The sequence below is a fragment of the Schistocerca piceifrons genome, chromosome 1 (assembly GCF_021461385.2).
Source record: "Schistocerca piceifrons isolate TAMUIC-IGC-003096 chromosome 1, iqSchPice1.1, whole genome shotgun sequence".
Taxonomy (NCBI): Eukaryota; Metazoa; Arthropoda; class Insecta; order Orthoptera; family Acrididae; genus Schistocerca; species Schistocerca piceifrons.
The window spans coordinates 788,101,882-788,118,642 of record NC_060138.1 but is presented as its reverse complement, the minus strand read 5'-3'; the positions used below and the strand labels follow the sequence as shown (position 1 = coordinate 788,118,642).

At 41.9% G+C, this 16,761-nt stretch overlaps 2 protein-coding genes across 4 annotated transcripts in view; one reads left to right on the top strand and one right to left on the bottom strand.

Moving 5' to 3' along the window:
• The window catches only part of LOC124713061 (prefoldin subunit 6), a 59,650-nt gene extending 59,114 nt beyond the window's left edge, over nucleotides 1–536 (top strand). Inside the window, exon 4 of the mRNA XM_047242920.1 lies at nucleotides 214–536. Within this exon, the coding sequence (XP_047098876.1) occupies nucleotides 214–334 (121 nt within the window). The 3' untranslated portion in view covers nucleotides 335–536. The remainder of the gene's footprint in view (nucleotides 1–213) is intronic.
• The window catches only part of LOC124713025 (glutamine synthetase 2 cytoplasmic), a 414,124-nt gene continuing 397,850 nt past the window's right edge, over nucleotides 488–16,761 (bottom strand). For all 3 annotated transcript variants that reach the window (XM_047242917.1, XM_047242918.1, XM_047242919.1), the window contains exons 3-7: nucleotides 12,588–12,752; nucleotides 2,890–3,164; nucleotides 2,111–2,310; nucleotides 1,810–1,949; nucleotides 488–1,583 (exon numbers count right to left, since the gene is read on the bottom strand). In XM_047242917.1, coding sequence (XP_047098873.1) covers nucleotides 1,435–1,583; nucleotides 1,810–1,949; nucleotides 2,111–2,310; nucleotides 2,890–3,164; nucleotides 12,588–12,752 — 929 coding nt within the window. In that variant the 3' untranslated portion in view covers nucleotides 488–1,434. The remainder of the gene's footprint in view (nucleotides 1,584–1,809; nucleotides 1,950–2,110; nucleotides 2,311–2,889; nucleotides 3,165–12,587; nucleotides 12,753–16,761) is intronic.

Sequence of the window (16,761 nt, the reverse complement as noted above, 5' to 3'; positions counted from 1 at the left end):
TTGGAGACATTTTTTTGTTAACTTTAGCAAATTCATTGAGGCAATAAAATGATTATGGTGACAAGTAGTTTATTACATGACTGTTCCAGTAAACTTGTAGCTCCTTAAAATTTGCTGCAGGGTTCAAGTTAAAATCCACAGATGATCAGTTGCATAAATATTCAAATGTGGAAACAAGCATTTCCTATATAATAATTATGGTTCCCCTTTCAGAAAACGGGCTGATGACACTCTAGCTTCACTAGAAAAACAACAAGAAAGTCATCGAGCAGCCTTAACAAAGTTGCAGCAGCAGTTTCAGCAAGCACAGATGAAGATGGCCAAAAAACCGTGAATGTGAATCAGTTGTGTGCTGCTGTATACATTTGTTTCCTGTTTGGAAACTGAGAAAAGTAAATTAAAACCAATGTGAATTTTGTGTGTGGCTGAAATCTCATCCTTTGTGCTTTTGTAGAGGAAGTGGATGTATATATATGAAAACAACATGTAACTATATAATATCTTTATTGCATACAAAATAAAGGCACTTTATTATTTGTTTTGTATTTCATAGAATATAGCAACAGAATTAATAACATTGTTTTTTCATAATTTTCTTATGGAATAAATGTTGCTGCCCTATATTGCATAATATAGTGTGATGTGTAATGCGCAAATGCTTTCACAGAATTACTCAGAAATATGTTTGATATAAAAATATTGTAATTTGGTGTTTGTACATGAGCACAGACATCATCTCATCATGGAGGTTGGTTTAGCAATTGGCAGCATTACTCTCCAGTCCAAACCTGAATACTTGGTGACAGTAAAAAAATTATACATTTAATTGGGAAAGAAATTACTAATAAGACATGTAAAGGAATTACAGATGTAGAGAATGTATCTTGAGTATTAAAAGCAAACACATTCCACTCATTTTGACAGAGGCCTCAGACTATTGATGGATGCTTTACTATTTGTTAAAACTGATCACAGAAGAGCTGTTCACTAATTATAGTAAGAAAAGCACCACCCTTTAACTTACATGCAGACAATATTTACTGCTTCCTTAACTGCAATAAAATATGCACTTTCACACTCAGTAAACAAGCATTTTGCAATTCAGGAAATAATGTAGCCTTTACTTAGCAAATTCGTTTAACAATTAAAAATTTCGCATTTCATTCAGTACTCCATCCAATAACACTTACCTTTTATGTAAAAAAAGCATTTTAAAATATCTGCAGTTTGATCAATACAATCACTAAATTCTATATTCATACCAATTTACTTTCAAGTGGCTAAACAATGTCTCTGAAGTAAAATTTAATTTTGTTACACACCGTATGTATAAAAATTTGGTGTGCTCATGGTGCTCAAGTGATATGGCTTATCTGTACAAGTTTTCGATTTTGTGTAAGGTACAGCAGCAAGTAATAACAAGCTATATAAAATCTACTCGTTGAGAACGCATGTGCGGACCAGTGCTTCACACACTGCATACGGATCACAGTTGGATGATGGTCGACGATCTTCCAGGTAGCCCTGCTTCCGTTCTGCTACTTCACGAGGAATGCGAATGCTGGCACCACGATTAGCTACACCTGTAATTTGAATGGTTGTGTGTCATTCCTTAACACAGTATATCAATTTTAGCTGCTTCATTGACTTTATTTACTAGGTCTCCAAATTAGATAAGGATGTGTATAGAAATTGTGTCTAATACATGGGCAGTCAACTTAAAGGTGGGGGGGGGGGGGGGGGGGGGGGGAGGGGGGAGAGGAGGGGAGGAGAGAATCTTATTTGTTTAGGTGTGGTATCTGTGCATACCTGCTGAGAAATTGTGAATGGACGATGTCTCATGGGCTCCAGTCAATCGCCTTTCATTGTCCTTCCCACCCTTGGGATCATATGCTTGAATATGGCGCAGATGTTGCTTTGAAAGCTTGTCGATAGCTTTCTCAATTTCTCTAGAATGAGAAAAAAAGTTTTCACAGAGTTGAGTAGTGTGGAATACTAACCTATCTGAGGAAAACCTTATTTTTGTAACCCTCTTTGAGAGGGTCAATGTAACTTAAAATTTCTATATACTGTATGCAAATTGGTCAACATTTGCATAAATTCTACTTACATTATGCCATTTTCTTCTCTCATTTCCAGAGTTGAAAAGTTACAGTGTGCTCCTGCACCATTCCAGTTCCCTGGCATTGGTTTCGGATCCAATGTAACTACAATGCCATATTCCTCAGATATCCGGTGTAGGATATATCGAGCCACCCAAAGATCGTCAGCGCATTTCATACCCTCACCAGGGCCAACTTGAAATTCCCACTGGAAGAAATATTTTATTAATGTAGTTGTCATTAAACATTTGTGACAAAATTTAATCAAATGAATGGTTCTAGTTTCAAACAAACATTTTGATTATGAGAAGTTTACTCTAGTGGTCTGAACAAGTAATGGGTGTTGGGTGGTAATTTCAAATAACTTCCGAATTTAGACCATATGATTTGTTACTTTCTCTGCCCATGCAGACAGATGTATCCATGAGTAAAAGGAAAAGTTAAGTGACTGCAAGTAAACCAAAGTGTGTTAGAGGACCTAATTCCTACAAGGAGTTTTGGCTGACCAATCATTATGACCCTTTTTTTTTACAGAAACAGCTGTAACACTGAAAAAGATAATCAAAAATATAGTATTCTAGATGCATACTTCAGTTTACTTAATTAGGGCACAAACAACTTTTTGTTTTGATATTCATAGTGCTTTTCTAAATAGTTGAAGCTAGTATGGAGAACTAAAATGAACTGTCAGTTTCATCAGAGGGGATGGAGAGCTGTAGCTTTTGCTGCAAAAACAGCTTTTAGCATTCATTTTGGAATAGCTGAGTAAGTGTTCTCAGGCACTGACCTGTGCAGGCATGACCTCTGCGTTGGTTCCTGCAATATCAATGCCTGCATACAGGCAAGCACGGTAATGTGCCTCCACAAGCTCACGTGCGTACACCTTGTTGGCACCGACACCACAGTAGTAGGGCCCTTGGGGTCCAGGAAAGCCATTCTTCGGCCAGCCGAAGGGATGAAGGTCTGTGTCCAGTAGTGTGTACTCCTGCTCGATACCAAACCACGGTTTGTGTGCTGCTGCTCGCTCCATTGCCTCTAAGCACTTGTATCGCTTATTGGATTCTGCAAAATAAGTAGATCACTAGTTAGACACTATCATTACGTGCAAGCATCAAAGAGGAACAATGTACAATCAGCATCAAACCAGATTTATATTGCATGAAGTCGGTATTGCAGCCATAAGAGCATTTAAACCCTTTAAGCACAAGGCCTGCCATACTAAGTACTAATGTAAACATGCCCTCACTCAGATTAAACAGAAAAAATGTAAGCCAATCGGTAGTATCAATGTATAGTTACAAAATGTAATCTAAGTCAAAGTTTCAGTTTCTTCTTTCTTTTATTTCTTCATTTTCTGAGCAACTTGAGACTTGGTCGATGCTGAAATCAGAAAAATAAAATTATAGCTGTAACAAATAATACAACAGCAGAATGGCAGATACACAAATTTAAAGTGAATACTGATGATGATGCAGGAAAGAAGGAAAACCTGCCATCACATAATGTATTTATTGTTGAACTTAGCTGTATGTACTTTTCTTTATTAGGTGAATTAATTCTGTATTTTAAGTAATAATATGCAATAATTTATTTTTGTGTTTAACAGTCAACAAAAATATCTAGTTCTAAATTAGCCAGTGCCAGTCCTAAGTCCAGATTGAAAATTGTCTTGTGACGTTGTGTCCACCCACTAACATTTGGATGTACAGTGGGGGTTGTTTGCATGGACAGTTCCATTCCACATGTCATTCTAGCTGATGATTAAGTGCAAATGTAATACAATGGAGACATGGTTTGCAGTTTGTAATCTACAACAAAACTGAAGATATTCTCTTATTAGAATTTTTTAAAGATATTGTACCTCAGAATAAAGATACCACCACCACCACCCCCCCCCCCCCCCCCCCCCCCCCTGGGTTCGGTGTGGGTGGGTGGACTTCTGTGGCCTGTTGTGGGGTTGTGAACCACTGAGGGCTACAGCAGGACAAAGCCTCTCCATCGTTTCTAAGTCCCCGGTTTAATACACTATACCTCCATACCTACGTACCTACCTACCTACCTACCTCCCTCACAAGGTTGAATGGAACCCCTTTCATTCCTCATACCAAACGAAAAGTATTTGCAGCTGTGGTGTAGTGGGTAGTTGGTAGTTCTTGTGGCAGGTCAGATTCTGACAGCTCAAGGCAGAGTCTCACCCAATATGTGCACATAGTAGGTATCTCATAACTAAGGGCGTCGAAGGCACAGATTGGGGCACTGCAGTTGCGTGCACTCGGTCCTGCGTCTCTAGCAGACACGAAGGCAGGCTGGCCGACCAGGAGCGTGCAGAATTGGTGACTTCTGTCGACAGGACGAGGGGCCGACGAGAGCACGGCTGAGGGCGCGGTGCGGCAGGCAGCCGTAACGAGGCGACTGCTAACGATCTCTGCAGCTGCAGCGTCTGTCCGTCCGTCGAGACGGACAAGGCCTCTGTTGTAGCTGCGACAGCGTCTCTCTCGTAATTACAGGGGATCTCCGAATCGTCCCACCCTTCACCAGGCGACGGTCGGGCTCGTCTTGTTGGTCACTAAACGTCGCAGTAACACCACTCTAATTTTGTTTCTCTCCACTAACATTGCAGAACTAAGCCAAATGTGCAAGGCTAAAATCGTCCAAGCATCTGGCCCGCTGTGGAAAATTACAAACGCGCGCGCGAGATCCTGGAAAAAGGCTTCGTGAACAAGGGCAACGATAAGCTGTTTACTGGAAGCTGAGGAGTAGGAACAGAACCACGGTATTCATTGAGGTGACAAAAGTCATGAGATATATCTAAAATCGTGTGGTGGTGGTGGTTGTTGTTGTGGTTGTGGCACTTTTTCGTAGTGTAGTAACTCTACGTCGCACTGACTCAAGTCGCTGGAAGTCCCCTGCAGAAATACTGAGTCTTGCTGCCGCTATAGCTGTCCATAATTGCCAATTTGTTGCAGGAACAGGATTGTGTGCACTAATTGACCTCTCGATTATGTGCAATAAATTTGTCGGGCTATCCAGATGGCCAAACCATTCGATCGAACTGTCCAGAATGTTCTTCAAACCAATCGCGAACAATCGTGGCCTGGTGACGTTAGGTCCCTGAATGGCTGCAAATAGTTTCCAAGTAGCCGAACATAAACTTTTCCTGTCTTTGATCGGTTCAGTTGGACGAGAGGATCCAGTCCATTCCACTATTACGGCTCCACACCAGCTTGCACAGTGCCTTGTTAACAACTTTGGTCCGTAGCTTCGTGGTGTCTGCCATACTCTAACCCTATGATCAGCAGTTACCAACCAAAATCGGAACTTGTATGATTAGGTCATAGTTTTCCAGTAGTCTGGGCTCCAACCAATACAGCCACGAGCCGAGGTGAGGTGCTGCTGTGTCGCGTCGGTCGTCTGCTGCCACAGCCCAACAACGCCAGATTTCGCCGCACTTCCCTAATGTATACGTTCGTCGTACGTCCCACATTGATTTCTGGGGTTATTTCGCGCAGTATTGCTCGCGCGCGCACACACACACACACACACACACACACACACACACACACACACACACACACAAGCGCGCGCACTGTTGATCTCGGAATATCGAATTCGGTTTCCAAAATTTGATGTCACGTATGTGTAAATCAAACTACCATTCCGCGTTGAAAGTCTTAATTCCTGTCTTGCGGTCATAATCACGTTCGAAACCTTTCACTTGACTCACCTGAGTGCAAATTACAACTACTACAATGCAATACCTTGCGTACGCAATACTGCCGCTTATGTATCTGGAGGTGGCAGGGGTAAAATACAGGGAGCGAAAGGCTGTTTACAATTTTTACAGAAACCAGATGACATTTATGAGTCGAGGGGCATGAAAGGGAAGCAGTAGTTGGGAAGGGAGTGAGACAGGGTTGTAGCCTCTCCCCGGTGCTATTCAATCTGTATATTGAGCAAGCAGTGCAGGAAACAAAAGAAAAATTCGGAGTAGGTATTAAAATCCATGGAGAAGAAATAAAAACTTTGATAGAATTACAATGTCATCTGCGAACCTCAGAGACAGCAAAGGACTTGGAAGAGCAGTTGAACGGAATGGACAGTGTCTTGAAAGGAGGGTATATGATGAACATCAACAAAAGCAAAACTAGGATAATGGAACGTAGTCGAATTAAGTCGGGTGATGCTGAGGGAATTAGATTAGGAAATGAGACACTTAAAGTAGTAAAGGAGGTTTGCTATTTGGGGAGCAAAATAATTGATTATGGTCGAAGTAGGGAGGATATAAAATGTAGACTGGCAATGGCAAGGAAAGCGTTTCTGAAGAAGAGAAATTTGTTAACATCGAGTATAGATTTAAATGTCAGGAAGTCGTTTCTGAAAGTATTTGTATGGAGTGTAGCCATGTATGGAAGTGAAACATGGACGATAAGTAGTTTAGACAAAAAGAGAGTAGAAGCTTTCGAAATGTGGTGCTACAGAAGAATGCTGAAGATTAGATGGGTAGATCATATAACTAATGAGGAGGTATTGAATAGAATTGGGGGAGAAGAGAAGTTTGTGGCACGACTTGACAAGAAGGGGGGACCGGTTGGTAGGACATGTTCTGAGGCATCAAGGGATCACCAATTTAGTATTGGAGGGCAGCGTGGAGGGTAAAAATCGTAGAGGGAGACCAAGAGATGAATACACTAAGCAGATTCAGAAGAATGTAGGTTGCAGTAAGTACTGGGAGATGAAGAGGCTTGTACAGGATAGAATAGCATGGGGAGCTGCATCAAACCAGTCTCAGGACTGAAGACCACAACAACAACAACATGTATCCGCAAATCGCTATCCCATGACTTTCGTCACGTCATTGTAGTACTGACAGAGAAATGGGCGGATTATGGTTCCTGCGTTAATCGATAGATGTAAATAACGGAAGGAGATACTTGACGCAGAGGGAAATGATGGTATAACGTCTTCTAGAGAAGACACAGTAAGTACACAGTAAGTACACGATTGACGCTATGGATAAACGTGCTGTTAGGAAACAAGTTCTGTAATATCTATATGCTTTGAGGAAACATTTAGAGCTTTCGTTACATAGCATTAAAGGTTAGCAAGGAAACTCCCGAAACTATCTCTCTCTCTGTGTCTGTCTGTCTGTGTGTGTGTGTGTGTGTGTGTGTGTGTGTGTGTGTGTGGGGGGGGGGGGGGGGGGGCGTTTTCTATAGGAAACATGTTTCCTATTGGTCCATTTCTTCGCAATTTACCATACATACGTTATAAAGAACATCGATTGTGAATTTTGTTTTGGCGATTAATAAACTTTACAATTGCTGGGTCCTTAATTCTGATTCTATATTCGGACTTTTATCACAGATGTTCCCAAAACATCACTTTCACTTTCCCTTCTAGCATGATTTGACAGTGCCGTCGCTTTGCGCTCCATTGACTTCTGATGTGAACTTACAACAATAAGCTAAAGTTGTGAAGAGAGAATATTAAATCCTATTTTTATGAAAAATGAAGTATTTGAATTTACGTGGCCAGTGACTGTTATAAAAGAGATCTTGATTTGTCCATATTACAGTGCGTATAAATGCTATTGATGAGACGGCGTTAGAATAGTATTGTCGAACAAAGGGCCAATTTATTTTTGTTAAATGTTTTAGCGCTTCACTGGAGCGTAAATATACAGGGTGCTTGTTTTCTCTGAACTGCGAAGTATCTCGAAAAACACGCGCAAATGAAAAAGTTCCCTATGAAAAGTCAGTGTTTTCAAAGGAGACATCTGTCTGTGCTAAAACTGGCTAGCTACTAATTCCCTCACCCGCACCCCCCACCATGGGGATGAACTTTATTTTCAGGTGGGAACTCTTTACTGTAGATTCGGATTCTGCGCAAAAAAATACTTAGGGATTACCTGAAAACTTTTTTCCATTCGTGGAAGGTGGCGTGCTGTAATCGGCGCAAGAGTTACGGCGGTTGAACGGAAGAACACACCGAATTCAGTCAAACTGTTGGTGAGATTGGAAGGATTCGCCGAAAAAACTTACGTTATTTGTCAGACTTTTAAATTTAAAAAAAATTACTCCACAATCACACTTGCAAAACTAAATTAAACTTAATGATATCAAATATTTACATATTTATCGATAATATGAAGCAGCATCAAATGAGTCTGTTCTTATTAGTAAACTCCGCAAACTTTAACTTTATCGACTGCAGCGCCATCTGCCACGAACGAAAAAAGCTTTTGGTAAAGCCAAGGTATTTTTTTGCGTCGAGTCCGAATGTGCAATAAATATGCATTGCTATCTACAGCTGTCTTGTCATGTGTTGACACAATGAGAGAGGCATCGTCAGGAGTGCCCCAAGGAATTGGGGTTGGGAAGCTGCTGTTCTCTGTTTACTTAAGTGATCTGGCGGGCAAGGTGGCAGCAAACTGCGGTTGTTTGTTGATGGTGGTGTGGTGTACGGTAAGGTGTCGAAGTTGAGTGACTGTAGGAAGAGAGGACGGCTCTGATAAAACCTCCAGTTGATGCGATGAATGGCAGCTAGCTCTAAATGTGGAAAAATTTAAGTTAATGCGGGTGAGTAGAAAGAAGAAACCTGTAACGTTGGGATATTACTAGTGTCCTGCTTGTCACAGTCAAGTCATTTAAATATCTGGGCGCAGCGTTGAACAGCGATATGGAACGAGCTTGTGAGAACGGTGGTAAGCGAAGGCTAATGGGCGATTTCGGCTTATTGGGAGAATTTTAGGAAAGAGCGGTTGACCTGTAAAGGAGACCGCATATAGGACGCTAATACGACATATTCGTGAGTAGTGCTGTAGTGTTTGGGATCCGTATCAGATCGGATTGAAGGAAGACATCGAAGCAATTCAGAGGGGGGCTGCTAGAAATCTTATCGGTAGGTTCGAAAAACAGGTGTTACGGAGATGCTTCGGGAACTCAAATGGGAATCTCTGGAGGGAAGGCGACGTTCTTTTCAAGAACCGTTATTGAGAAGATTAGAGAACTGGCATCAAGCTGACTGCCGAACGATTCAACTGTTGCCAACACACTGCGCGTAAGGACCACGAAGATAAGATACGAGAAGTTAAGGCTCATATGGAGGGATATAGGCAGTCGTTTTTCCCTCACTGTAATTGTGAGCGGAACAGGAAAGGAAATTGCTAGTAGTGATACAGAGTGGCTTGCGGAGTATATATGTAGACGGTGCCTAGCTGGGACTTCAGTTTGCACTGTAGGGCACTACTGGCTGTAAGCTGAACAACCTAAATGGAGTCCTCGCGGGAAATGGCACCTTTCCATTATTAAGTTATATATTGTTGATGGCGATAAGACAAGGCGAAGTCAGTGAACCCTGGAGCTTAACTTAACCATCCAGCTGACAGATTACCACCTGCAGTGTTACATACTTCCTCAAACACTGCAAGTATGTTTGAAATTTAACTCGGGACATTCGCGCGAGATCTGGTAATTAGGAATCTTTTCACCACAGCATCTCTCTCAGCCTGGACGACTAAATATAGGTGATGAAAATTTTCTCCGCTAGCTGTATAATTTCAGGTCAAGTGCAATCAGACCTTGGCTACAAGAGTGGTGTCTTCTTAGGTAATATCGGGAGAACACATGACCAATGTATCTCGTGACATAGTAGATACAATCCGTACTGTGTGTAACTTACTAGCCTCTGAAACTAAAGTGACGCTCGAGAATATAAAAGCCGTTCCAAACCTGGTGATTTAAGAAATTTTCAGTACCAAAAGTTGGCTGCCAGCAGACAGAAAAATGAAGATGTTCCTTACGATCAAATCATCCACCCACTTCCTGAGATAAATACCAAACATATCCGCAGTGTTGTGAAAGACTAAATTTCTTAGTAGTTCCTTTGCGACCCTTTGCTAGCTAACACACTACAGTATATGAGATCACTTGTTTGGACCGTCCCAAAGTACGTTTTTTGTCGTTAAACAAATTTGCTGAATGCTAATAATAAATATCTTTGATATAGATACGTAGTGTTTCATCTGATTAACCTTTCGCTGCCTTCCATTGTGATCAGAGCACGTAACAAGACTCGATAATCACACCAACTTCAGTGAGCTGTGTGTCAATGTTAGCACCTTTAAATTCAATAACATCCCAGTTAGCCTCACGAAGCTGAGGGCACTACATAACAGATTTCCACCTTGCAAAAATGGCACTGGGAATGGAATCCGGAAGATCCATCTTAACAGCAGAAGCGATAACAGGAAACTTGCATCCGTTAATTGCTAAAAATATAGCCTATTCGGAAGTGAATCAATATGTATTTATACGCTGCGTTGTCAACAGTTTGCCAAGTACAGTTACTTGAAATTTACGGTGGCCGGCATGTTTACCACCTTAAGGATCAGTCAGTCGCGCGGTGATGGGTGTATCGTCGGGAGCGGCTTTTCGGTTGATCGTGCACTTAGCGCGTGGTGCGCTTCCAACTCATTAGTAAAGCTACCGAAGATATCACTTCACGGGATCACTGTGGTGCAAATCCTGCAGGATCTGTTACCAGAGTACTCTGAAGAAATCATTTTGGTCTCAAGGGCAGGTATGCAGTGAAACAATATGGAGTTGCTAGACAGTCCTCACAACCAGAGTCACAGCTTCCCACCGTGGGAATTGGACTGAACACTGCAGTGTTGTTTCACAGCCATCAAGGTTACTCGATGGTTAAGGACGAAGTTGCAGACGGAAAGCGTAAATAAGGGATGCTGCGTACGTCAGCGAATGTGAATACTAGTTCTGATTAGGAGCACACTTGCTACCGGAGTTGCAGAGCTGCCGGTGACTGTTCACAAAAGGTTATAATCTCTTGCCTCTTGCAGATCCTATATCATCATCTATGACCGACTGGAGGAATGTAGTTCCCAAAGAATCAACAAGGGTTTAGGAAACATGTGACACAAACAGCAGATGCAGGTTGTGTCTAAGATATCGGGTCTGAACGGAAGATCGAATCTTTCCAGATTTGCGAAAGGGTTTGCCGAAATACCATGACGACATAACCAAAAATACCGTAGCTCACCCTGTATTTCACAAGTGTGTGATTGGCTTTTAAGACTTTTTAACTGGTAGGACGTTATACTGGACGGAGAATGGTGAACAGAAACTGAAGTGTGATCCGGTGTGTCCCACGGAAGCATAATAGAACCCTTCAGATTTCTTAGTATACGAGTGCGTCAATGACCTATCAGAGTCAGAGCACTTTCAGATTGTACGCTGACAGTGCCGTTATCAACAGCAAAGCATTGTTGTCGGAAAAAGCTAATGCAACCGACCCTGAAATACTACTTCGGTGATTGGGTCCATACCACGTAAGCATGACAGCAGACATCAGATGTGCTGCAGTGATCTAACAGGCATACAACTGTGTAACAGAGATCCTCGTGGCGTTTAAATGGCAGCCTTGGGAAGAAAGACAACGTTTTTGAGTAACCCTGTTAAGTATATTTAGAGAGCCGGAATTCTCATGATCATGAGAATAAGATAAGAGAGAGATTGGGGGAGGGGATACCGAAAACAGTCATTTCCTTTCACTTTCTCTGTGTACTAAATGGGCCAGAGTACCCTCCGCTATACACCTTACGGTGGCTAGAGGAGTTTCCACGTAGCTGCACTATTTTTTCTTCTTGTGTAATCGGTTCATTGCCTATCAAAATTTCCTCTCCTATGCCAATCTCTCCATCTCAAAGTGGCACCTGCACTTTACGTCATCAGTTTCATGTATGTATGTATGTATGTATGTATGAGTACCATGGAAGTCATTCCCTGGCGTCTCAGCACATGTCCTGCTATCCTATCCTCCCCCTAATTAGTGTTCGCCACAGATTTCTTTTCTTGCGGATTGTGTGGCGAATCACGACATTTCGTCTGAGTCCATTTAATTTTCAGTCTCATCAAATTACGCTGTATCTCAAACGTTTCCATTCTGTTCTTTTCCGTCGGACTTACGTGTAAAGGCAAATTAACAACAAAACACAATCTAGTAAGGAAGATGTTTTACTGCTACTCGCGCAGTTTCCTTTCCTATCAGTTTCAAACTGCTGTTATGTCGGGGGAATAGTACACACACTTGTGTGTGAGATTTTCCTTCGCAATGATTCATACTGTCATCTCTTTACGTTCCACCTTAATCATCGCACAGAGCGCAGAAAATGGTAATGATGATGATATTATTATGATGCTGTTTGATTCGTGGGGCGCTCAACTGCGCGGTCATCAGCGCCCGTACAAATTCCCAATCTTTACACAGTTTAGACTCGCCACTTTCACGAATGATGATGAAATGATGCGGACAACAACACCCAGTCCCCGAGCGGAGAAAATCCCCGACCCGGCCGGGAATCGAACCCGGGACCCCGTGATCCAGAGGCAGCACGAGCTGCGGACAGCACAGAAGAAATACTTTTAATGTCCCGCGGCAGTTGCCTGCAGACGGCGGTGGGCAACTAACCTGTGGGTTCCTTGTTCGGCTTATAGGTGTCGCAGAGCACAAGCACGTTTTCTGCACCGGGCCGGAACGGATCCTTGTACACAGCTACCGGGTGCAGGTACAGGTCGGAGTTGTGGCCCTCGGACTGGTACGTTGAGCTGCCATCGTAGTTCCAGATGGGGTAGTCTGCAACACAACAAAAACGCTGCTGTCAATATGAGCAGTCACAACAAAAATGGTTCAAATGGCTCTGAGCTCTATGGGACTTCTGAGGTCATCAGTCCCCTAGAACTTAGAACTACTTAAACCTAACTAAGGACATCACACACATCCTTGCCCGAGGCAGGATTCGAACCTGCGACCGTAGCGGTGGCGCGGTTCGAGACTGTAGCGCCTAGAGCCGGTCGGCCACTTCGGCCGGCGCGAACTAAATGGAACAATTATTTTATGCGCTTCGTTATGGACGAGCATCTGTTCCTCAAAATTATATTACCTTATACTTAGAAAAAACTACTGTATTTGCAATGTTTTTTTCTCTGGCATAGAGGTAAGACAAGATTATTTCGCGTATATTGCTAACAATGTTAGTCGTGATCTTACTGCAATTGTTATTTTAGGAAGAACAATATTTTCGGCCTGGATTGTTATTAAATAACGATTGTGGAAGCAAGTACAGAAAATAGTGGGATGGGAGTAGTCTTATTACTTCCTAGTTGGGAATCGAGAAACCCAACCATTTACCGTGGGAGATAAGGCTTAACGATGTATCCAACCCATGGTGCAACTTTATTTTCTTCCAAATTCATAAAACACTGTCACTAGAAGTTACGTTAAGTGGAAAAAAGGAGCACAATGTGCGATGAATCCCTTGGCCTTTTAGTTTGACACTTCTCCGCCAAGCCACCCATTGAAGTTTCTCGTTTAGCAAAAAAGTTAGAATTTGACGTCTAGACGGCGTCGTTATTACATAAGGACTGGACAACGCTAGGAAATTAAAACGATAGTGGTCTTATTGAAGTATCCGTTCTGTAGTCAGTCTTAAAAGATTTAGGGGGAGCACAGAGAACGGTTAGATAACGATTTTTATCCTGCTCCATCCGAGCAAGGGTCAAGCCAGTGTCTTAACGACCGTGCTACAGTGATTGTGAAACTACAGAACTTTACTTTCCCACGAAATTTCCTTAGGCTAAACTATATAACAAACAGCACATCGCTGGCTAGGTCTGTACATTGTAAATGTGTTTTTGCAACCTTAAAACAAACTGTACGCATAATGGGACGATCACAAAAATTCTAGAACTATTAAAGATACTACTGTAGAATGAATGCTATGTCAGATTTACTTACTTTTAGTAAGATCAGTTTGTAAGCAAAGGGGGAGGGAAAAGAACCTGTCAGTGGAAAGTGAAAGTAAGATTTGTGTGTTCAAATGCAAACTATAATCTTTTCAATATTTACGTTCAGGGCAATAAATACTGCTTCTCCCAAAAGTCTTGGGTGTGGACGGGCTTGTCATGCAACAATTTTTTTCTGCGTTTTAGATCTCTATAGAAGTGAAAACATTTTAGGTACCTCATGAAACAAACGGACTTTCCGTGCACAAGCTGGATTATACTAGTAACTGCAAAACATAGCTCAAGTAGTTTTTTTCCCCATTGACACCCGTTAGCGAAAATACATTTTTGAAGGAAAGAATTGTCTCTCTCAAACAGGTGCAGAAGATGGAAGAAGTTTTACTGCAGAGATGTAGGTTATTTCATTAAACAATCTTAAAGACGACGCACCATTTCATTAATTCCACTATAGTTTACACGTGTTTAAAGTCAAACAGTTTCTCGATTGCCGGCCGGGGTGGCCGAGCGGTTCTAGGCGCTACAGTCTGGAACGAAGCGACCGCTACGGTCGCAGGTTCGAATCCTGCCTCGGGCATGGATGTGTGTGATGTCCTTAGGTTGGTTAGATTTAAGTAGTTCTAAGTTCTAGGGGACTGATGACCTCAGCTGTTAAGTCTCATAGTGCTCAGAACCATTTTTGAGTTTCTCGATTTACCATTTTCACCGCACGTTAAAGCAGCTACAAAGAACAGTCTCGACGAAGTAGCTGAGCGTTTTATTTGTATCACTTTTGTGTTTTTGTGGTAATTGTCGAATGTGTAAAATTTATGGACGAATTCTTCTGTATTCAAAATTTTTTTAACTTACTGACATGTGCCGAAGAAACCTACGAAATACGTTTTTGTTGACATCACATTTTTTTCGTCGTAGACTCAAATTGGGAACTAAACAAACAAACAACCGAATGAGCGAAAAGGAAGTGGTATTAGGTGCTATACGATGGACAGAACATATGGTTCTGGTCCAGACGATTGATGAAATAGCACGGGGGACTGTCTATTAAACCTGTTTCGTTGTCTGTGGGTGCAAGTAACAAAAATTACTTCACCATACTTTTCATAGACCGGTAAGTTCTGAAAGCATATACTTTGTATCTCCACAGTCCTCAGCACCGCTTTCACGTAGGCCAGTGGCTACACTGCAGAAGTGTGGTGCAAGTATTTTTTTTCTTTTTGCAATTGCGTGCATAATTCGCATCAGCACGCGCTGTTGCTAATGCCAAACAATTTTGTCTCATCTGAAGAGCTATTTCTGTGGGTCTGGAAAGCGAACGACCGTTTACTGTAGACTTCAACGACTTCCTTTTGAGATTTCTTCTTATTGCTGATTGCCAGCAGCAAATTCGAACACAAAGGGGAGCAGCTATGGCGCTTTTATTGCAGCCCTGCGCTTATTTCTCCTCTGAAGTTTCTGGAAGCTCTTCAGCTGTTCTCAGCGGAACGGGTCTCCGTAGCCTGACAAACTACTTCTCCGGCTGCTTCGGCGAACAGCCGCGACGAAATGTGGTTTGAAAAATCTTGCTATCTCGCTCGCAATTCTGCCACTTCCTTGAGGAAGCCCCAGCATTTTGCCGATACTGTGCACTCTAAGAACTCTGCTCACAACATCGCTGTCGTGTAAATTATGCTTTACTTATTTAAGAACTTACACTACTTTTACAGTGAAGCAAATATGTTGTCAGCCGTTTGGTATCCTGGCTTGGTAGCGCCTCGAGGTTTTTAGAGGTTTATCGCATTCATCTATCCCATAACTAGAGCGAGGTACATCAAGTGCAGATTTTGTTTCATGTATCTCAAACGGAGCAAGCAAGCAAGCAAAAACAAACAAACAAACACGCGCGCGCGCGCGCGCACACACGCGATATTTCGGGTCAGCCGCACAAGGCCCCTTTCCTCCAGAACTGTGCAGTGTAGATTTTGCGTGTAAAGTGAATATAGGACAAACTTTTAAAAACGAATTGTGAACTTTACAGTGGCTAGAATATGTTGGAAACTAGAGAAAACCAACGAATTTTACGATCTTTTCTTTACTGGGGAGCAAAGTGCTCCAAAAGTTTTAAAATGAAATGTTTTCGCCATTTCATTGTAATTGTTTATTATGTTAAGTACTGCAATTTCGACATTGCAGTTTAAACTGGCTCGAATGCCGAAACTGTCGTAGTGGACGTAATAAATATAATTACAGACACACGGCAAAAATGTTGTGATTTAAAAAGTTAATTTCAGTGAACGATAGAAAATTAATATTATGACTCGAGCTCAGACTGAAATTCACTGGTATCAAAAGACAGTCCTGGAGATGACGAGCTGTGCAACATTTTACGAAGGAAACAATTTTGCTTCTTCAATTACATTTGATTGCAGTGGCAACCACACACTGGAAAGAATGTCACAGAAATAGGTTTCCTTCGCTCTTGCATTATTTGTGTTTAATGTCCTAAAAGATTATCTAACACGTTCAAAGCTTGTAAGAAAGTTCAGAGTTCGGTTTGGAGCTCAATACAGCCTGAACGTCACATTGTCTTTATCACTGTGCCCCATATTTTCAAGGGGGGGTTTCGCTTGCCATTAGGCAAGACATAAGGTGACACACAGTTCAGTAAGGTGGAGAATAACCGATTAGATAAGAGTGACGTTGCTCATTAAAAAAATATTACATCTATCTAAGTGAGTTAATATGGTGGAATTAATGAAAGAAATCTTCGAAAATCGTCAACTATATGGCTGTGTTACTATGAATCAGTTTAAGTATACCTATTAAAAACTCAGAACATCAGTTGCGTCCTCTTGCGAATTAAATGT